At 38.4% G+C, this 23,757-nt stretch overlaps 1 protein-coding gene across 3 annotated transcripts in view; it reads right to left on the bottom strand.

Moving 5' to 3' along the window:
• SPATA6 (spermatogenesis associated 6) overlaps window positions 1–23,757 on the bottom strand; it is a 122,106-nt gene that overhangs the window by 26,080 nt on the left and 72,269 nt on the right. For 2 of the 3 annotated variants that reach the window (XM_047789152.1, XM_047789154.1), the window contains 2 exons: window positions 20,885–21,069; window positions 16,471–16,570 (listed from right to left, as the gene is read on the bottom strand). In XM_047789152.1, the coding sequence (XP_047645108.1) occupies window positions 16,471–16,570; window positions 20,885–21,069 (285 nt within the window). The remainder of the gene's footprint in view (window positions 1–16,470; window positions 16,571–20,884; window positions 21,070–23,757) is intronic. The other variant, XM_047789153.1, reaches the window with a different exon arrangement.

Raw genomic sequence — 23,757 nt, 5'->3', positions numbered from 1 at the left:
GCCTTGCTCACTGGGTCAAGGATTCAGCATTGCTGTGAGCTGCGGCACAGGTCACAGACGTAGCTCAGAGCCCACATTGCTGTGGCTGTGTAGGCCAGCAGTAGCAGCTCTGATTTGACTCCTAGCCCAGGAACTTTCAAATGCCGTGGGTGGGCCCTAAAAAGGAAAAATAATCATAACAAATTTAATTTAAAAAACAAAAAAAGACATATAAAAAGAAAAACTAGTTGGCCACTTTTGGAGTATATTAAAGAACAAAAAATCTTCATTATGAAAACTAGAAAAAGAGATCATTTATTTTGCCTTTCAAATATGGACAGTGCCATGAAGTAACCAAACAGATGAAGCAAAGCCTCTCAGAAGTATTCCAGCAAATAAACAAAGAATGGATAGCAGAGTTGTATTGGTACATTTTTAATGCCTATGTAATACATCTTGGAATTGGAGCTGCTAACATGAAAGAGAGAAAGAGGAGAGAGGGAGGGAAGGAGAATAATATAGATACATACAGCGGCATACTACTCAGCCATAAAAAATAAGAAAATGTTGCCATTTGCAGCAACATGGATGGATCTGAAGGACGTTATGCTAAGTGTAATACATCATACAGAGAAAAGACAAATACTGTATGTTATCACTTACATGTGGAATCTAAAAAATATAACTAGTGAATACAACAAAGAAGCAGCAGACCAACAGATATGAGAGAACAAACTAGTGGTTTCTAATGGGGGGGGAGGGCAATATAGGGGTGGGAGAGTGAAAGGTACAAATTACTGGGTGTTAAGATAGGCTAGAGGATGCAGTGTCTAACAGAGAGAATACGGTCAATATTTTGTAATAACCGTAAATGAAGCGCAGCCTTTAAAAAATGTATTAAAACTATTTTTAAAATGTTTTTTTATAAGGAAATAAATGCTCACTTTGGGGGATAATTATTATAGGGAAAGGTAGGGAAATAATTTTCATAAAAATTAGGATCCTGGATTCTTCTTTTGATTGAGGGAGGCTTGTTATTTTGCAGGAGTACGAAGATGACCACAGGGATGGCTGGCTGGATTACACATCCTGATGCAGTAAGTGGTTCAGAAGGCTCATCTTAGGAGTTCCCTGGTGGCTCAGTGGGTTAAAGATCTGGCGTTGCCACTGCCATGGCTTGGGTCACTGCTGTGGCATGAGTTCAATCCCTCGCCCCAGAACTTCCGCACACCACAGGCATGGACAGAACAAAACAGCAATGACAAAAACAAAAGAATGCCAGCAATATGTATCTTAGGCAACTTTCTGTATTTGAGTTATAGTCCTCAGTTTTAAAAGCCTAAAAATTAAAAATGATATGTTCAAAGTAGCAACAAGACCAATACCTTTACCAAAACAATAGAATAATAGCTTGAAAGTGCGGAAAGAAAATAACTGCCAACTTAGCATTCCACAACCAGAAAAAGAATCTTTCAAAAACTGAGGCAAAATGAAGAAAATTTCAGACAAAAGAAAAAAACCAAACAATAAACCTGGGAGAATTCATCTGCAATAATATCTACACTAAAGGGAATGCGAGAATATTATGACAGAGGAAGCTTGGAGATGCACTGCAGAATGAAGAGCAACGAAATGGTAAAATACGGTTAGAATATTTGGAAATCTAGCAATACACTTTTTTTTTTTTTTTTTGCTTTTTAGGGCTGTACCTGCAGCATATGGAAGTCCCCAGGCCAGGGTCGAATCAGAGTTACAGCCGCTGGCCTATGCCACAGCCACAGCAACGCGTGATCTGAGCCACGTCTGCGACCTACACCACAGCTCAGGGCAATGCCAGTTCCTTAACCCCCCGAGCAAGGCCAGGGATCAAACCCACATCCTCATGGATCCTAGTCGGGTTCGTTAACTGCTGAACCACAAAGGGAACTCCCTAGCAATACCCTTTTAAATAACACAAGGGTAAAGGAAAAATTACAATGGAAATGAGAAATGGTAGTGAAAATACTACCATTGCTTAGAAGGAAATCTATAGTCTTAATTAAATACATGTACATATTAGGAAAAAGCCCAAATGTAATCATGTGAATAGTTACTAAAAGCTTTTAAGAGAAAGAACAGCGAATTAATTCCAAAGAAAGGAGGAAAGAAATGATATAGACCAAAATTTAATAATGTAGGAAAAGATATATACATCAGAGCCAATAAAAGCATAAATCGACTTCTCAGGGGATAAAGTAATGAGTCCTTTGTGAAAATGACTTCTTCATTGCTTATAATAATCTTCATTTTATTACTACCACAGATGAGTGATTTTTTAATAGCAAACCTTTATTAAACATTTTCTATCTGCCAGTATCATTCTAAGTGTGTTACATATACTAACTCTACTAGCACAAGAAACCTATGAGGAAACTACCAGAAGAAAAGACTGGTTCCAGACAGAGCCTTCATAAAACAGCACGTAGTCCAGTGGCTGGCATATAGTAGCAATTCAATAAAGCTTAGCTAAACTCACTAATCAATTTTAAAATATTAAAATTTATGGAGTTCCAGTTGTGGCTCAGAGGGTTAAAAACCAAACATAGGGTCCATGAGGACACAAGTTTGATCCCTGGCCTCACTCAGTGGGTTAAGGATCCGGCATCGCCATGAGCTGCAGTGTAGGTCACAGACGCAGCTCGGATCTGGTGTTGCCCTGGCTCGGGTCTGTGCCACAGCTACAGCTCAGTTTTGACCCCTAGCCCGGGAACTTCCATACGCCCCAGGTGCGGCCTTAAAAACAAAAATTTAAACCATAATATTCCCTGGCAAATCACATACCCTTCCTGATTTATTCTTTCATTATGTTGGAAAGTCTCACTCCAAACTGTTTTTCTTTCTCCAAGCCAACTGACTACTTAATGCTATCAAATTCATTTCCTTAAAGAAAAACACTGATTATACACTGATCACACAAGGAGAGGCTGCCAACTAACAGTGGGTGTATGTGCTTTGTTTGGCCCATGAAATGTTTTATGTTTTTAATTTGAATTAAAGGCAACAAATTTACATAATAATCAGTACTTTTAAAAATAATTGGAAGACCTGGCAGCATCGTGCCTGAATTGCCGTATGGCAAAATTTAACTAGGTCTGAGGCGTGACTTTCTCCTTCGAAGAGGTTATAGACCTTTTTCTATTGGTCACAGTACTAACACCTACCCCAGTTCTCGAATGCATCTGACTTCCTGACTCCGGGATTTTGGATAAAGTCTGTGCTTCCTATTCTGTTTTTCCATGATTCGGCCCAAATATTTTCTGCTTTAGTTGAACTATACCTCATAATTTCCAGAACAAGTCTCAAGTAAAAACATGAATTTCTAGACAATATAGACAGAAAGGATTAAGTCACATTCTCTAACTTCTGCCAAAAGGCACCAGAAACTGGGATTCAGGGGTAACAGCAAAGGACCAGGGTCTTTGTTGAAATGATCTTAGATTTTCTTGAATGTGGGAGTCAAAACATTGAATATTTTCTCCTTACTTGACTGTTTTTTTTTTTTTTGTTATTGTTATTGTTTTGGGGAATTTCTGTTTTGTTTTGTGGTTTGCAGTGCCCCCAGCATGGAGAAGGTCCCAAGCCACAGCAGTGTCAACGCTGACTCCTTAACTGCTAGGCCGCCAGGGAACTCCCTGACTAGGTTCTGTTTTCAGCAGAATCTTCTGTGATCGCTGACTTCATTAGCTAGTTTGAGATGGGTGCTCTCCACCTATAAATGTTTACCAAACTGTTGACATAGTGTGTGTTCCTCTCCTCTGCACTAGCCAAAGATTTCATAATTCATGGAGGACTTGTTCACTGGCCCAGAAGAGGTTGATATTTAAATAAATCCTTTGGGAAGTAATTTTTAAAAACACCCTAATGTTTCTCCTTAAGCTGGTGAAGCTTTGTTTATGAGTGTCCTTCACGTAGGACCCACGTGGGCTTCTGTCTGACCAGTGACGGGGAGCATGTCTCCGTGTCCACCTCGAACGGCCGTCTCTGGTTATGTTATTGTTTCTTTCTCAACATGGATCTTGGGTTTGCATGTTTGCATATGTTTATGTTTAGGCATAGTATTAGGCTTCTATGTGTCAGATGGTGCTTTGTGGGTTCTCTCTGGAGCTCAGTGGTTTAGATCAAAGCGTATTAATCCGGATTCAAATCTTGGCTCCAATCATCCTAAGTAGCTATGTGACTTTATATGCAAGTCTCGACTTTTCTGAGGCTCAGCCCCTCATCTTTGAAATAGTACTTCTTAATAGTACTTACTTTGTAAGATTATTGTGAGGATAAATAGAATAATAAATACATGCACTGTGCCAGGGAATGTTTAATAAAGTTATTATTCCTAGGTCATCAATTTCAGGTTTTCTCTGAAAGAACGGTAACATTTCCTGCTTACGCCTTCTAATTCTTATACTTAATCGGATACTGTGCCATGCTGCTTTTTAATTTTTCATATCCATTTTTGGTTTATAAAATGATCAGTGGATCATATTAGTTTCTCATGGAAAATTTAATTTCATGAAAATATCCCCAGTGCTTTGCAAGGTACAGACCATGCAGATATTTGATGAAAAATGTTCTGTATATACTATATGAATGAACATGGGCCAAAAAATATGACTAATTTCAAGGGCTTATGCTCAGGCTGCTGTTAGTGTAAAACAATTTAAGATACTTAGATTTAGTGTCTAGTGTAAGCCAACAGGGGCAACCTTGCCGCCTTTCATCCCGGAGAGTCGGGGCAGGGACAAATACAAATTAGGGTAATTAAAAGAAGTGATGTGAAGGTGTCCCCTTCTCAGCAGGAAGGAGTGGGGTGTGTGTGGGGTGTGTGTTGTTTTTCTTGAAAGGCATTAGGAAGCTGCTGAAACAATAGTACTTGTGATGCCAAGATTCCTGAGGGGAGAGGTGAGCTAAGAGTCTGCAGCTGCAATTTTCCTGGGGGCATTTGTGGATTCTGAGAATAGAACAAAATGTTGAGAATCTATGCTTTGTCACAGGTCCACTTCTGGAGAACAAATAAACCAGCATGTTTTGGCAGTCTTGCTATGCTCCATGTAAACATCTGAAAGGCAAAAACCAAGTGAGACATGATGGGTGCAAAACTGAGCTGACTGCTCCCTCAAGACACTTTCAGAATGTCTAAAACTATGCAGGGTGAAGGGACAAAAAGCTCAGCAAAAAGCCTCTGCCAAGTAAAATGGATTTTCTGCTGTCTTGCTTGAGAAGAGTTAGACATAGTACCTATGAGAAGGAAGGGGTCTGTTATCACACCAACTTTCAGGTAAAAGCCCAAAGGTCCGAGATTAAGAATTCAATATTTGGGGGATTTGAATATTTATATTTAGAGAAAAGCTGCAAGACAAAGAATTCCTGTACACAGGAACTTCACCCTTCACGCAGGTTCTCTTAATGTTAACATCTCCTGGAGTTCCCGTCGTGGCGCAGTGGTTTACGAATCCGACTAGGAACTATGAGGTTGCGGGTTCTGTCCCTGCCCTTGCTCAATGGGTTAAGGATCCGGCGTTGCCGTGAGCTGTGGTGTAGGTTGCAGACGCGGCTCGGATCCCGCGTTGCTGTGGCTCTGGCGTAGGCCGGTGGCTACAGCTCCGATTGGACCCCTAGCCTGGGAACCTCCATATGCCTCGGGATCGACCCAAAGACATAGCAAAAAAAAAAAAAAAAAAAAGACAAAAAAAAATCTCCTAGTACCATGGAAAATTTTGCGAAACTAAGAAATTAACATTGGTACAATACTATTATCTAAAGCACCGACTTTATTTGGATGTCATCGGTTTTTCCAATAAAGCACTTTTTTCTGCTCCAGGACCCAATACGAGGTAACATGTTGCATTTAGTCACCATTTCTCCTTAGTCTCCTCTGATCTGTGTGACAAGTTTCTGTCCTCCCTGCTTCTCACGACCTCGACAGTTTGGAAGAGTACTTGTCAGGTACCTTGTAGGAAGTTTCTGAGTTTCATCCATTGTATTCTGAGACTAAGATTAGGTTTGAGGGGTCGACGTGATACAGACATGCCCTTCGCATCACGTGGTGTCTAGAGACACATGCTCTCCACACGAGTGGTCACTAGGGATGTCATTACTTTCTTGAGAAGATGGTGTCATTCGCCTGAGTTCCTCACCTAATTACTATTTCTCAAGTCCAGCCCACGCTCAGGAGGAGGGGAATTAAGCAATATCAACAATTATTTTTAGGATTCTTCTGTAAGGAAGATGCGTCCATTCTCACGATTAGTCATTCATTGTGGATTCATGGATATTCATTTTTATTGATTGGATTATAACCCAATACTGTCGCTATTTATTTTGTTTCTCAAAATATTCTAGAAATGGTCACCGCAGGCTCATTCAGGTAGGCTCCTGTGTCCTTTTGATATGCCCTTATTCCCCTTACCCTCCGCCCCCACTTTTTTTTTTGGCTGCACCCATGGCGTGTAGAAATTCCTGGGCAGGGATCAAACCTGTGCCATTGAAGTGACCGACTCGCTACAGTCTTAATGCTGGACCCTTAATCCACTGCACACGAGGGCACTCCCACCTCACCTCTTCTTCTTCTTTTTTTTTTTTTAGCAACTTCTCATTTTCCACACTGCAAGGTGTTTCGTGCTAATCTTTTGTTTTCCTTGACCCATCCCCAGAAATAGCTATTGCTCCAAGAAAAAAAAAAAAGAAAGAAAAGAAAAGCCCTGGTAACTTTTATAGAAAATAGGTATTTAGAAACACGTATTACGTATTAGATCTGGGGAGCTGGGTGTGATTTTGCTATTGGGTTGTCACTCTTCCTAGGCCTTTCAAAGGACAAAGCTAGGAAATAGGTATGTGTACGAACCTATGCATGTTCTTACATCTATTTCTCTGTATCAGTCTACCTGCACCTATTAAAATAAAAAGGAAATGAAACTGTCATCTTGGACTTTAATCCAGCTTCACAGGGTTCACATCTAGCTTTTATCCATCTGGCTTCTTTATAAACTTTTTTCCGACAATGAGAAACCTGGTTATTTTATCTACAGTTTATTTACTTCTTTATCTAACTCTCATACCCATGCAAAGTATTTTCAGAATCGTTACTCTACATCCCTGTGTGAAACACTCTCTGCCTGCCAGAGCAGGGCTGGCAGAGCGCTCTCAGGGCAGTTCTGGCCACTGGCCTGTTTTGGTAAGGCCTGAGAGCTAAGAGTAATTTTTACTTTTTTAAATGACTTGGGGAAAAATTCAAGATATTTCATGAAAATGACATGAAAGTCACATTTTAATATGCATGGATAAAGTTTTACTGGAAAACAGACATGCTTGTTTATGTGTTGTCTATGCCTGACCACTTCCACGCTACCTCAGCAGAGCTGAGCAGTACTGACAGGGACCCTATGTCAAATACATACTAAATATTTACCATCTGGCTCTTTCCAGAAAAAGTTTGGTGATCCCGAAATGAGAATACAGTGATTACGTAGTTCTTTTTGGCTTCAGCTTTACTGTATCCAGCCAAAATGTCATATTAGGTAAGTTAATTGAAAGACAAGTCTTATATTTTTAGTACTGCTAGATTTCTTGCAACCTATATTAAATCCTCAGAAAATCTAACATCACAATAAATTTAACTCTTTCTAAAGTACATTTTTTTCTAGGCATTTTGATAAATTCCTTAAGTCACATACCAGTCACATCAGTATATCAATCAGTTCCTGCACCCTAAAAACTCCCCTGAGAGGCTGGTTTCTTTGCCCTTAACAGCTTCTGCACCTCCTAGCCTTTGCTTTTCAAGTGTCATATAAATAAAATCATACAACGTGTAGCTTTGGGTTATCTATCAAACTAGATTTAAGAGTCATCATGTTGTAGTATCTGCGAATTTCTCATTCTTTTCATCACTGAATACATTCCACTGAATGGCGATACCACAGTTGGTTCACCAGTCACAAAGAGCATCTTCTTTGCTCCAGCTTTTCGTGGTGATGCATAAAGTTTCTATCAACGTTCATGCACAGGTTTCTGAGTGGAGATACGCTTTCAGTTCACTTGGGTAAATAGCTAGGAGTAGGACTGCTGTGTCATACAATAAGTGTGTTTAAACTTACACAAAACCACCTTCAAACTGTACTATAGTATAAGTAGCTATCTATACCTTTGGGCATTGCCAAGTTCCTGTGCTTTTCCATACACACTTTTTTTTTTCCCATATACATTTTTTTTATTTTATTTTCTCCATATACATTTTAGAATCAGCCTGTCATCCATTTAAAAGCTTGATGGAGTTTTATTATTTCATTGAATCCAGAGTTCAAACTAGGGAAAAATGACTCTTAATATTGAGTCCTCTAATCTATGAATATGGTGTATCTCTCTGTTTAGTTCTATCTTCTTTGATTTCTTTTAACAGAGCTTTGTAGTTCCCAGAATGCGGAACCTGTATTAGGTACAATCTGGTTAGAAGTATACCTAGGCACCTTAATTTCTGCTGCTATTGCAAACTGTAGAGATTTTCTAATTTAGAATTCCAGGAGCTCCCATTGTGGCTCAGTAGTAACAAACCCAACTAGGATCCATGAGGATGCAGTTTCGATCTCTGGCCTCGCTCAGTGGGTCAAGGATCTGGCATTGCCATGAGCTGTGGTGTAGATCAAAGATGCAGCTTGGATCCTGCATTGCTGTGACTGTGGTGAACACAAGTGGCTACAGCTCTGATTCGACCCCTAGCCTGGGAACCTGCATGTGCAATGGGTACAGCCCTTAAAAGACCAATAAATAAATAAATAAATTTTTAAAAAAAGAAGCACTGGGAACTATGTCTGGTCACTTATGATGGAGCATAATAATGTGAGAAAAACGAATGTATACATGTATGTGTAACTGGGTCACCTTGCTGTATAGTAGACAATTGACAGAACACTGTAAGCCAGCTATAATGGAAAAAAAAATCAAAATTATGTAAAAAAAATTCAATTGTTCACTGGCATACAGAGAAAAAATTATGTTCTTTGTATTCTGTAACATTGCTAAACTCACTTCTTAGTTCTAGGAGGTTTTCTCTAGATTGGAATTTTCTACACAGATAACCATATCCTTTAGATAGATACAGTTTTATTTCTTCCTTTCTAGCCTATATGCCTTTATTTACTTTTCTTGCCTATCTGAATTATCTAGATGCCCAGTACGATGTTGAAGGAATTGTGAGAGAGAGCATGTTTGCCTGGTTTCTGTCTTTCAACACTCAGTAAAATGTTAGCTGTAAGTTTTCAAAGACGCTCTTTATTGACTGAGAAAGTATCCTTCTACCTCAACTTTACTAAGAGTGTTTATCATGCATAGAGTTTAATTTTATTGGATATTCTTTCTGTGTCTATTGAAATGACACTGAGAACAAATACGTATTTAGTCTACTAACGGGATGAATTTACACTGCATTTCTGGAACAAGCCCACTTGATTATGATGTATTTTCTTTCTTTCTTTTTCTCTTTTTTTTTTTTTTTTTTTTTTTTGCTTTTAGGGCTGCACGTGCTGCATATGGAGGTTCCTAGGCTAGGGGTTGAATAGGAGCCACAGCCACAGCAACTCAGGATCTGAGCCGTGCCTGTGACCTACACCACAGCTCATGACAATGCCGGATCCTTAACCCACTGATCGAGGCCAGGGATCAAACCCACAACCTCATGGTTCCTGGTTGGATTTGTTTCCTCTGCACCATGATGGGAACTCCTGCATTTTCATTTTTATATACTGCTGGTTCTAATTTCTTAGTTTGTTGTTAGGATTTTTATGTAAATGTTCATGAGGGATTTTGGTCTGCATTTTTCTTTTCTTGTACATCACTGTCTGGTTTGGGCATTAGACTAAATGTTGATCTCAAGACAACCTGGAAGTATTCTTTCTTCTATTTTCAGGAATGCGTAAAACTGGCTCTACATTTTCCTTAAAGGTATGTGAGAGTTCATTAGAGAAAGCGTCTGGGCTTAGAGTTCTCTTTCATGGAAGATTTCCAACTTTAAATTGAATTTCTTTAACAGACATACAGTCACTGAGATTATCTACTTTGCCTTGAGTTAACTTTGGTAGCTTACATCTTTCAATAAGTCCTTGAAAGTTATGTCTTTCAAGAAGTTTCAAACAGTTTCAACAGCAATATAAACACAGTAGAAGACAGGACTAGCAAACTAGAAGACATTTCAAAATAAAGTATCTAACTAGAGAGAGAAAAAAAGAATGAAAAACATCAACATAAGCATAAGATACATATGACATACAATCTAAAGACCTTATATAAATATAATTGGAAATTCTAGACAAAGAATAAAGAGATACTGGAACAGAAGAATTGTTTAAAGAATGAATAGACTTTCCAAAAACAGATGAAAGATATCAATCTAAAATTTAAGAAGCTCTGCAAACTTAATGTAGAATTAATTCAAGAAAACTACATCTGCGTATACCATAGTAAGATTGCCAAGCAAAAAGTTGAAGAGCAAATCTTAAACGCAATAGAGGGGAGAAACTTCGCCTCACTTCAAAGGAATAACAGCTGACTCATCAACCAACATAAAAGAAGCTAGAAGACAATCTCAACAGCATCTTTAAAGGACAAAAGAAATAACCACCATTCTAGAATTTTATATCCAGTAAAGCAACCCTACATAGAAGTAAAACTGCTATTTTCAAACAAACAAAGTCAGAATTCAAAGCCAGGAGAACAAAATAAAAGAAAGTATTAAAAATCAGTACAAACACTGTAAATCAGCTATACTTTTTTTTAAAAGAAAAAAGTATTAAAGGGAGTTTTTCAGGCAGAAGGAAAATGCTTCTAAAAATCCACATGGGAACACAGAAATGCAGGAAAGAATAAAGAATAACAGAAAGTAAATATGTGATTAAAATTAATAAATAGCACAATATTAATTTGTCGGGTGTTTTATATTTGTAGAATTAAAATGCATGATAAGATGAGTTCCCGTTGTGGCTCAGTGGAAATAAATCTGACTAGCATCCGTAAGGACACAGGTTCCACCCCTGGCCTTGATCAGTGGGTTAAGGATCCAGGGTTGCTGTGAGCTGTGGTGGAGGTCACAGACGTGTCTCAGATCCAGCGTTGCTGTGGCTGTGGTGTCGACCAGCGGCTACAGCTCCAATTTGACCCCTAGCCTAGAAACCTCTATATGCTGTGGGTGCAGCCCTAAAAAGACAAAAGACAGAAAATAAAATAAAATACATAAGAGATGTGCAAAAAAAGAGGTGGGTTAAAAAAATAGTTAAATGGTTTTTAGGTCCCTACATTATTTGGGAGGTCAACAAAGAAATAATTTCTTACATATGCAAAGTGAAATCTCTAGGGAAACCAACAAATAGTAAAAAAAAAAATTAACTACAAGTTAATAAAAAAGAAATGGATTATTAAAAGTCACTAATCTAATCCCAAAAAAGTTTTATCAATCTACATAAAAATCTAGATTTTCACTACTGGAAAAAATTCTCACGTGCTATTCAGAAGATAAGCACTTTAAATACACTGATAAAAAGCAAAGGGATGGAAAAAATACACCATGGATATACCAGCCAAAAGAAAGCTGCTATAACTATACTACTAGCAGACAAAACATACTGTGAAGCAAGAGACATTATTAGAAATAAAAAGTGACACATCACAATAAAAGGTTTGTATTACAGTCTTAAATCTGTATCCAACCAATGATACGGCTCCAAAATATACAAAATAAAATTATCAGAAATAGAACGAAAATTAGACATGTCCACAATGACACAACTTGAAACTTTCTTGAAATTTGTCACCTACCTACCACTATACAGAAAAAAATAATTCCAACTAGATCATGTATTTGAATGTGAAAAAAATAAAAAAACCTTCAGAAGAAAACCAAGGATGAAGTCTTGAAGTGGACTGCTGGAAGAAATTTTCACATATTGAGGCATGCAGAAGTCCTCCTGGCCTGGCTTGTATATGATTTGGGCTGAACTTTATGCTACCTAGAGCAGCCTGTCTCCTGGCCTATCAAACAGCTTTGTACAACTGCTTAAACCAAAAATAAAAATAAAAAATAAAAAAAGCACTATACACTTACCTGACTACCTAGAATGTCCACTTGGGAAACCAGAATAAATGCTCCCCCCTTTCCGTAGCACCAATGCTAGTCATACTCCCTTTGACAATGAGGTTCCCTTATCAGACACCAAGTGATGCTGACTCACTATATATGTGCTAATCTCTTTCGAAACCTTGAAGGACTGTACCCCTGTCATGTTTGATGTTTGTTCTTTGTTCTGATGATAGGAAAGTGTGGTTCGGGGCATCCAAAATGGAGCCAGGTGGTCACTGAAGAGGTAGTTTCAAACAGGTTTCAGCATCACTGAGTATTTGAAATAACTATATCAAATTCAAGGACACCACCAGCCGGTCTCAAAACATTAGCAGCAGCCAGCTGCAAACTTAAGGCCTCCAGGTCTCCTCTTGAAACTGCACAATCATTTAGGACCCCAACCAATCCTTACTTGACAAGAGAGCACTTTACTTCCTGCCAGCTCCAACTATAATTATTGATAAACAACTCATGTAACTAACAGTAACTCTGTGGCTTTTGCTCACATAAGCCTCCTCCATTTCGTAGTCTGGACAACACAATTCAAGTGGTTCTTCACGAGTCAAGTCTCCTATGGTATAGTCCTCAGTGTGGCTCTAATAAAACTCTTTTCTATTCCTGTTATAGACGAAGAAGACAAAAATTGTAAAAATACTAATAAAAGAAAAGATAAATTGGATTCACTGGACTTAAGAACTTCTTTTCACCAAAAGATATCACTAAGGAGTTCCCGTCGTGGTGCAGTGGAAAAGAATCCGACGAGGAACCATGAGGTCATGGGTTCCATCCCTGGCCTCGCTCAGTGGGTTAAGAATCCGGTGTTGCCGTAGCTGTGGTATAGGTCGCAGACGCAGCTCGGATCTGGTGTTACTATGGCTGTGGTGTAGGCTGGAGGCTACAGCTCCAATTAGACCCCTAGCCTGGGAACCTCCATATGCCTCGGGTGCAGCCCTAAAAAAAGAAAAGACGGAAAAAAAAAAAAAAAAGATATCATTAAGACAATGAAAAGGCTAGGCCCAGAGTAAAAGAAAAAATTTCAAAACATGTATCTGACTAGGAACTCATATCAAGAATCTATATGGAACTTTTAACAAACCAAAAAAGAGACAGCTCAGTACAAAAATGGGCAAATTACTTGAACAACTAATCACAAAGAAGATATCCACCCTCACGCCATGCACAAAAATAGGCTCAAAATGGCTTAAAGACTTCGACATAAGACAAGACACCATCAAACTCCTAGAAGAGAACATAGGCAAAGCATTTTTCTGACATCAACCTTACAAATGTTTTCTTAGGTCAGTCTCCCAAGGCAACAGAAATAAAACAAAAATAAACCAATGGGACCTAGTCAAACTGAAAAGCTTTTGCAAAGCAGAGGAAACCATTAAAAAACAAAACAAAACAAAACAAACAACAACCTACAGAATGGGAGAAAATAGTTTCAAACGATGCAACTGACAAGGGCTTAATCTCTAAAATATACAAATGACTTAGACAACTCAACAGCAAAAAAACCAACAACACAATGGAAAAATGGGCAAAAGACCTGAATAGACATTTTTCCAAAGCAGATATACAGATGGCCAACAAGCACATGAAAAAATGCTCACCATCACTAATTATTAAAGAAATGTAAATCAAAACTACTCTGAGGTACCACCTCACACCGGTCAGAATGGCCATCATTAGTAAGTCCACAAATAACAAATGCTGGAGAGGGTGTGGAGGAAAGGGAACCCTCCTGCACTGTTGGTGGGAATGTAAATTGGTACAATCGCTGTGGAAACAGTATGGAGGTTCCTTAGAAAACTACACACAGAACTACCATATGACCCAGCCATCCCACTCTTGAGCATATATCCGGACAAAACTTTCCTTGAAAAAGATACATGCACCCCTATGTTCACTGCAGCACTATTCACAATAGCCAAGACATGGAAACAACCTAAATATCCATCAACAGATGAATGGATTAAGAAGATGTGGTGTATGCATATACAATGGAATTCTATTCAGCCATAAAAAAAGAACAAAATAATGCCATTTGCAACAACATGGATGGAACTAGAGATTCTCGTACTTAGTAAAATAATCAGAAAGAGAAAGACAGATACCATATGATATCACTTATATCTGGACTCTAATATATGGCACAAATGAACCTTTCCACAGAAAAGAAACTCATGGACTTGGAGAACAGACTTGTGGTTGCCAAGGGGGTGGTGGAAGGAGTGGGATGGACTGGGCGTCTGGGATTAGTAGATGCAAACCATTGCATCTGGAGTGGATAAGCAATGAGATCCTGCTGTATAGCACAGGGAACTATATCCAGTCACTTGTGATGGAATGTGATGAAGGATAAGGTGAGAAAAAGAATACACATATGTATGCATGACTGGGTCACTTTGCTGTACAGTTGAAATTAACATAACACTGTAAATCAACTATAATGGAAAAAATAAAAATCATAGAGAAATTTTTAAAAAAGATATCCAAACAGCCAGTAAACATATATATTAGTCATTAGGAAACATTGGACTATGTCATGATATGGAAACATTAAAATCATTATGTGACAAACTACTTCTCACCTATCAAAATGCCAAAATGAAAACACACACAAACACACACACACAAACCTATCAAGTAATAGTATGTGAAATATATAACACTCACACGGACACTGGTAGTAGGAGTGTAAACTATTAAAATCTCTTGGTAAAGTCTTTGGCAGTAACTAGTAAAGCTTAATATTCACACACTCTATGACTGAGCAATTCCACTGGTAGGGACTTATCCAAATTAAACATATACAGTGTTACCTGAGGATACATAAGCTGCTCATAGCGGTTCCATAATGGTGCAAACAAGAAACAAGCCATAGGTCCATCAACAGGGCATGACTAGGATTTCTCTGGTGGCTCAGTAAGTTAAGGATCTGGCATTGTCACTGCTGTGGCCCTGATCACTGCTGTGGTGCGGGCTTAACTCCTGGCCTGGGAGTTTCCACACCACAGCCCCACCAAAAAAAAGACGAATGAGTAAATCAGTGTTAGTATTTTCACACAATGAAATACCATGCAGCAGTAAGAGCAAAGAACTATATAACAAGATTTCTGCATTGCAAAAATGTCTAAATTGTAAAAAAAAAAAAAAAAAAAAAAAAAAAGAAGAAGAAAAGAAAAAAGAAGTGAAATAAGCAATAAAGAAGGAAAAAGACAAAGACATGCTAGGATGTTATTTCTACAAAGATCAAAAATACACAATATGGAGTTCCCGTCGTGGCTCAGTGGTTAACGAATCCGACTAGGAACGATGAGGTGGTGGGTTCCATCCCTGTCTTCGCTCAGTGGGTTAAGGATCCAGTGTTGCCCTGAGCTGTGGTGTAGGTCGCAGACAGGCTCAGATCTGGCGTTGCTGTGGCTCTGGCGTAGGCCGTTGGCTACAGTTCTGATTTGACCCCTGGCCTGGGAACCTTCATGTGCCTCGGGTGCAGCTCTGAAGACAAAAGACAACAACAACAAAACACAATATGACTCTTCTATTAGAGGTTAAGATGATGTTACGCCTGGGAGTGGCAGTCAGAGGGTCTATCTATGTATATATACTATACTTTGAAAACAAGTTTAACTTAAAAGTGATATGCATATAGAAACTTTTCAACATACAAACTGATGCCAGTGTCACATAATCCAGTTATATCCCCAGGACCAAGCCTGGTGTCCAACATGGATCCTGATTTTACAAAATTGTTTTTAAACTCATGACTGAAATAAGAAATCAAACACAAAAAGAACAGTACACTGTGATTATTTCCTAGCTGTAATTCATATGTACTTTTCTGCCGTATGTCAGAAAGTATTCTCATAATGGTATTCTCTAATATTAAACCTGATACACCTGATTTCTTTTCCTCTTTTAAGTATGTAACTAACAAAAAAATCAGCTAGGAAACTTCCCTAAAATACGTACGTCTCATCCCCCTCTCTTATGCTACCATCTAAACCAAGTCTACTTGCAGGAAATGGAATTGCTTTATTCTGGGCTACAAAAGAAGAGTTCCCATATTTCGAAGGTTATAAAAAATAATCATAAAGTCACTATTTACTGATTCTTAATGAGAAAGTTATCACTAACATTCTTCATAGTTCACAAGGTCTGTGTCAAACATTTTGCTTACTGACTCAGGTCAAGCGGGAAGTTAAATACATTGCCTTTAGCACAACCATTGACTTCCAGTAAATGGGGGCTTTGTCTTTTCCTTCCCAGTGATTAGATATAGTGAGCTTTCAGCATCTTGGGTGGTTTTCATGCCTAATGATAAAAGCCTTCAAGAGAAAAATTTAGAAACTAACATATGAATGTCTTTGATGAGCCTGATGTGATTTCAAGACATTTTTTACCCGGTCATGGATCTCATCGCAGTTTGAAGGTGAACACCAATCAGAATGGAATCTGCAGGCATAAAAAACAAAGGTGACTTGTAGCCGGAGGGAGAGAGAAATAAATCTTTCCAAACGCCAGACACAGAAGTCATGTTTTTCTTATCCCTATGTGATGGCATATAAAGATTATAATAACATTTTTCTCTCTTTGTCCAAGGATGACAGGGAGATATAAAATCAGGTACCAATTCTCAACTGCAGTATGAAGTCCTCACAATACATTTGATAAATAATCTTAATAATAAAGTTTGGGGGGGGGGGGAAAGGAGTTCCCGTCATGGTGCAGAGGAAATGAACCCGACTGGGAACCATGAGGTTGCAGGTTCAATCCCTGGCCTCGCTCAGTGGGTTAAGGATCCCGCATTGCCGTGAGCTGTGGCGGAGGTTGCACACAGTTCAGATCCTGCGTTGCTGTGGCTGGGGCGTAGGCCGGCAGCTACAGTTCTGATTTGACCCCTAGCCTGGGAACCATATGCCCTAAAAAAATCAAAATAAATAAATAAGTAAAAGTTTGACAGGCTTTTGAGGGAACATCTGTATATATCTGACCACTTTAACAATTTCCATACCCAACTTTTTAGAGCTTTAATCTCTAAATAAAGATATAGATTTTTATATTAGAGCAGTAATTCCACATACAGTACCTTTAAAATTAGTTCTTATTTTCCAGTCTTAGAGTTAAAGATGTCAAAGAAGGAATATAGCAATGATTCCTCTTTCTCATGTTCTTCCCAAACTCAAAACTGGCTTAAGTATAATTAAGCTACTTTATTTTATTCGAGCAATAATGAAAATTTCCACATCCATCAGATTATAATGCATCTATATGACATGTTCTTGATACTTCCTTAACAAAGGAATGAGTACTAAAATGCTAATAGAGTGCTTAAAACTTTGCCTTTTTAGCTCTGAGTTTTTGTTCATACAGTTATAACTGTGTGTGTTTATACAAAGTCTAACCTATTAAACAGGATAAATGATTCACATAATCTGTTTTAAAGAATGCCATCAACGATGGATGATCTAAATTTTAATCATCTACATTTGTAAAAGGAAGTGTTAATGCATCTATGGAAACATATTGGCAGACGTTGTTATTTGCTACACATGTAACACCTCTTCAAAATCAGACACCCAAACGCACAGCTCCAAGAGGCTCTCTTCAAGGACACTGTGAGAGGATCCACTAGTCTGTGCTGTGGTATAAGGAATGATTGCCTAACAATCTGTTTACAAAAAGCAAAACCTCAAGGACTGAAAAGATTATCAGCTCCTTCTAAATTAGATTCGCTATTTCTTAGTCTGATTTTAGTAATAACTCAACAAGCTAATACAAATTAGAAGTCATAATATTAATATTTATACTAGTAGGGAAAAACTGCTTGTGAAATGTAACACTTATAATCAAAATTGAGACCCTTTTATGGGATGCTAACTCTACCGGAGGTAGTCTTTACATAGACTTAAAACAAAAAGGACCTTCGCTATAAATAAAGAAATTCGTGTGATTAGAGTCATCGATTCAGTTTGAAAAAGTCTGTTTATTCATATACATGATTAAGGAGTCAGCATCTTATAGCAATCTTAGAGGAAAACGTATTTGATTTTAATGAGTATTTACCCAGATAAACTAGAGCTATATGTCTGTCACACTCCCAATTTTGTCTGGGAAATACAATGTACATTCACATCGGTTTGAATTGTTTACTGATTCCAGTGGATTGTATAAACACCCTGTGAGTGTCTCTCTCAGGGACCAAAAGCCAGATCAGAGAATGCCTTCTCTTCAAAGCCATGGCACCGACTGGGCTAAAAACACACAAAATATTTTTGTTCCTAGTAAGACAATATGTAGAGACATATTGTTTGATGCGTTTTACTTTCCTTTATAGGACAGATCTAGATTGTTTTTTAGAAAACACAGTCGGAGTAGAGATGTTATACCTTAGTGAACGTAAAAAAGTTTATTTACCCTAAAAAGAACCTCAATACATTTTTTTTTTTTTTTTTGGTCTTTTCTAGGGCCAAACCCACAGCATATGGAGGTTCCCAGGCTAGGGGTTGAATCGGAGCTGTAGCTGCGGGCCTACATCACAGCCACAGCAACGTGGGATCCGAGCGAGCCACCTCTGTGACCTACACCACAGCTCATGGCAACACCAGATCCTTAACCCACTGAGCAAGGCCAGGGATCAAACCCGCAACCCCATGGTTCCGAGTCGGATTCGTTAACCACTGAGCCATGACGGGAACTCCTTCAATAAAATCTTATTAACCTATTCAGAATTTCAAAACTAACTTGCCATTATACTGTTTTATTTTCAAATCACCACAAATTTCTTCAAGTCATAGGTGAAATATGCAATGTTTAATATCTGAATTGCTGACTTCCTTCTAGCAAAGAATTTACCCACATCTACTATCTGACAACAAAATAAATGTGTAAATGCTGCTATCTACTCTAAACCATCCCCCGCACTGAAATATGACAAAGGGATAGCTGACTTTAGCTATCCTCGATGAAGAATTTTTGAAAATAGCCTCAAAGAAAAATTTATCAATCTAGCTTCAAAAGCTGGGACAAAATAACATACAGGGATAAAATAACAAAAGACTAAAACTGATATTTTACTACAGTAGTAGACAATTGGAGGGTTCTGCAAAATATAGAAAAAAGCAGAAAAATAAAACAATATTTATAGAAATACACCTAAGGACATACAGGTTAAAAATTCTTGAACATCTACAAATATGGCAGAAAACCAAGTGCTTAATTCTAAACGTAGGTAAAAAAGAGAGCAGCACCAACTGAGTGTCTGAACTTCTGCGCAGACATGGAAATGGAAGAAACTCCCTGATAACTGAAGCCAAATTTACCAGACTTCAGCAGCAAAATCTCTCTTCAAGAGCTTTTCTGGAAGTTTTAAAGCCAATGATACAGAGATACATCTCCCTGTATAAATATATAGATCAATGGATCAATCGCTCTATCTATCTATCTGAACTTGATCTCCACAGGCATGATTCTAATACACCTGAAATATTAATCAAAATTCCCTATCTTGGGATGAGGGTTTCTCTAGCACACCTTCATATATCCATTTTGAATGCTTACAGGACTAATGAGGAAACAGACAAATCTACCTGTTCAGAACAGGCATGTTTTAATATAGTTTCCAAACTGACACACCCTTGTTTGAATCATCAATTTCGAGAGAAACTTTTTGCTAGGCTCTCTATGGCTATTTTAAACTTTGTTATTTATGTCCAATGGCCCTAATATGCTGCAAGAATTTAATGTGCTACTTCAGCTTTTTGATACCATCTGTAAAGATAGATTTTATTTCTTGGTGTTGATGGTATATCTCTTAAGTTCTCAAGTTTCTGTAAAATTTCTTAAGTACACAGGTTGGGTTTCTGGTTTGGTTTTTTTAGTTTATGACAACTCTTGTGTTCTATGCCAACTATGTCACTGCGAGGGAGGTAAGGAATTTCCAGTTTGGATTCAACGACAACAACAAAAACAGATGAAGAGAAGTGATTTCTTTCACATTCAAATTATAACAAGTATCTAACTTTGGGTGCCAAAGCATTTTCCGAGGGGGACCTAGAATCTTTACATGATGAAGATTATCTTGGCAAGTCAGGGATAGGTAATCTGAGGAAAACAGGAACCACGCACCAACAAAATACGGTATTGTCATGACTAAAAGGAAAATATAACCTATGCTGTTTTTATACATAAGCCATGACTATAATATTAAATCCCTATGAATCTATTAAAAAACAAACTAGCATATACTCTATTTTTCACTTTGTGAACTACAATATAATTTTTCTTTTTGTCTTTTTTCTTTTTGGGCCATACCCGTGGCATTTGGAGGTTCCCAGGCTATTGGCGCTACAGCTGCCGGCCTACACCACAGACACAGTAACACAGGATCCAAGCCACGTCCGCAACCTACACCACAGCTCACGGCAATGCGGGATCCTTAACCCACTGAGCGAGGCCGGGATCGAACCCATGTCCTCATGGATACTAGTCAGGTTCATTCACCACTGAGCCATGATGGAAACTCCACAATATAATTTTAAAGAGGGTTAAAGTGACCCAAAATTAATAAACTCACTTCAGAAGAACTGGGCTGGGCAGGAGAATCTGACACCATATAATATTTAGTATGCTCTAAACAAACACAAATTAAGCCTCTTAAAATCAAACTGTTCTTTAACAAATAATCACTTCGCGTACATAACTGCTGCCTGCTCTTTTCTAATGACCATTATTCCAAAGTTTAGTACAGAAATAGAGACTAAGCATTACCTTTCCCTGAGAGAAGCTCGATTTAACACAGGGCTTGGAGAGTGCTTCGGCATTGTCGAGGGTGCTGAATGAACGAGTAGAGTCCTGGCCGAATGCTGGGGCTTGCTGCATGACCTGGAGCTCAAATAGTCATCACACCTTTCCAAAGAGTCGTCGAAGTCTCTCCCATGAGGTGTTCTGATAACCTGTTTAAAAATTATATGTGTGTATTCAAGATATATTTAGTGATATTATACACACATACATAAAATCTTTGTAAAAGTAAAAAAAAATATATATATATGTGTGTGTGTGTGTATATATATATATATTATGCCACAGCTATATCTGAAGGTAAATTTCAGAACGCAGCAATCCTTATTACTACTGTATGATTAAACATTAAATACATCTGATTATTCTTTCTACATGTCTAACATTTATGAAACTTTATCAGTTCTAAGGGGTTCTGAGTATGGATGGAGGTAAATTGTAGGATGTACATACATATAAAACAAAGGACAAATACACTGGAACTAATGAGGGCCTAGGTTAGCTATGAGGTCAAAGAGAAGAGAATTCTAGCCCTAACTTTTGTTCATTGCTTCATAATAAATCCGGATAAATTAATAAATTCCTACCCTTGTGGAATTTATATTCTAGTAAAATTTACATTCTAGTAAGGAGAGAGAGATTTAAAAACACCTCACTCCCCAGATAAATAGGTGAAACATACAGTTTGTCACAGGATGGTAAATACCACAGGAAGCAAATAAAGGAGGTAGAGGTGCTGCTGGGTGGGGTGTGAGGGGTTGTGGGAAGGCGCTGCACTTTTAAATAGAATCGACAGTGGGACCTCACGGACAAGACAGTCCTAGTAAAGACCTAAGGAGTAAAGGCCTGAGTAAAGACCACGGGACCTGAGGCAGGGGACACCTGTGGGACGAACATCCCGGAAAGAGAGAAATAAGCACAAAGATCCTGTGGGTAGGGTAGGGGGCATGCCTGATGGTTAGAATAGCAAGAAAACCAACAGGGCTTGACTCAAGAAAATGAAGTAAAAAAGGTAATTTTAAGGATTTAGGCTTCTATTCTGAAGAGAGAAAAAATAAGATTCTTTTTTTTTTTTTTAAATAAGGTCTCCTTGGCTACTGTGTTACAGTCTATAGTGAGGCCAAGGGCAGAGGCAAGGAAATGAATTAAGAAACAATTACAACAAAGTATGGAAAAGAATACTGGCTAGATCCTGAGTGACAGCTGTGGAGGTGAAAGTGATCAGATTCAGTTCAGCTGGAAGATGAGGCCAACAGGATATGCTGATAGATGGCCTGTCAATGGTAATATCCAGTTGTTTTTGCCAAATTAACTGCAAGAGCTGTGTGCACATGAACTAGTTACACCTTTCCAACTGGATGGGTAGGAGAGTAAGGCACTAGGAGTCTGAACTTCACCTGTCTATTAATCATCCAAACCATTAGCATAGAGTTGAGAGGAAGAGTCCAGGATAAAGATATAAATTGGTAATTACCAGAGTCTAAGAGGCACTTAACGATACGATGTGAGGTGATACCGCCAAGGAAGTGAGTGTAGATAGGAAACAAATGAAAACTGAGCCCTGGGGATACTCCACGGTTTAGAGGCTGGGAAGGTAAGAAGGAAACTGACTGAGGAATAGCCAGGGAAGAAGGGGAAGAAAAAGGAGACTGCGCTGTTTTGGAAAGTCAATTAAATAATGTATTTCAAGGAAAGGGAGTGACTAACTGGGTCAAATAAGACAGATCGGTCAGTGTCGAAAGGCTAGGAATGAACCTCTGGATTTTGACAACAGGGAAGGTCACCAATAATATCAATAAGAGCAGCTCTGGGGGAGTGACAATCTGGAGTTAAGTTCAAGAGAGAAGGAGAGAGGAATTGCGTTTAAAAAATGAAATATTTAACTTCCAGTCACCACGTGAAGTATTGGGACTACGACAGGGAACACAACAGAGTCCCTTACATCCCAGAGGTTACTGTCGGCTACATATGTGACCTTTCAGAAAGTCAACTGGACCTTTCATCTTTCTCAGACTCATTTTCCTCCTATGTAAAACAGGGTTAATAATCGCTACCTTAGAGGTCTTCCATCATCTATTTAAAGTATCTCGCAGAATGTCTAGGTGCATGAATTAGTTATACAACAAATATAAGTCATTTATTATTAAAACGCCATTCCAACATTGCTTTTTCCTTCAGCAGTACCACAATTTTCACTGCTTTCCAGAATTACAGCAACATATGGTGAGTCAGCAGTCAGCTGAATCAAGCTTTCACCCCAGATCCAAACAGCATGTAATTCAAATGACTCAGTTACAGTTCCAAAGAACTGACCAAGAAATAGGTGATCCAGATGGAATAAAGGGGAAAAAATGAAAAAGGCTCTATTGTTCGCTGTTCACAGAGACGAAGTAAAAACAGTGAATGTCAAAAATGAGGTTGAAGAGGTCCAAAATCAACGAATACGAGCGTATACATTAAGAGACGGCAGGAAAGGAAAAGAAGTGCTATAACGCTGTTCCTAGAATACTATCCAAATATGAGCCACTTGGCTTAAGCAGAGAGATTGTTTTCACCTCATTAATTTCAATGTCAATTGAGTCATGTTGGCTGGGGAACCATTTCATTTTTTTGTTTACTAAAATCTCTCCCCAAACTCATCAGCAATGCTTTAAATAAAGCCTCTTCCAGGTGACTACAACTGACTTTTTCTCCATCAGAATAATCACTGAGAATGTTTTGTTGAACGTTAGCGAACACACAGATCTAGAGAGGTACAGGGATTTGAACTCAAAATCCAGATGAGACAGGTATGAACAGAAAACCGACAGTGAGATATGCTCAGTGGCAAACACCCCCTG

Source organism: Phacochoerus africanus, chromosome 8 (assembly GCF_016906955.1).
Source record: "Phacochoerus africanus isolate WHEZ1 chromosome 8, ROS_Pafr_v1, whole genome shotgun sequence".
In the NCBI taxonomy this organism is placed as follows: domain Eukaryota; kingdom Metazoa; phylum Chordata; class Mammalia; order Artiodactyla; family Suidae; genus Phacochoerus; species Phacochoerus africanus.
Note: the sequence above shows the minus strand (reverse complement) of the source record. Positions and strands in the feature narration are given on the sequence as shown.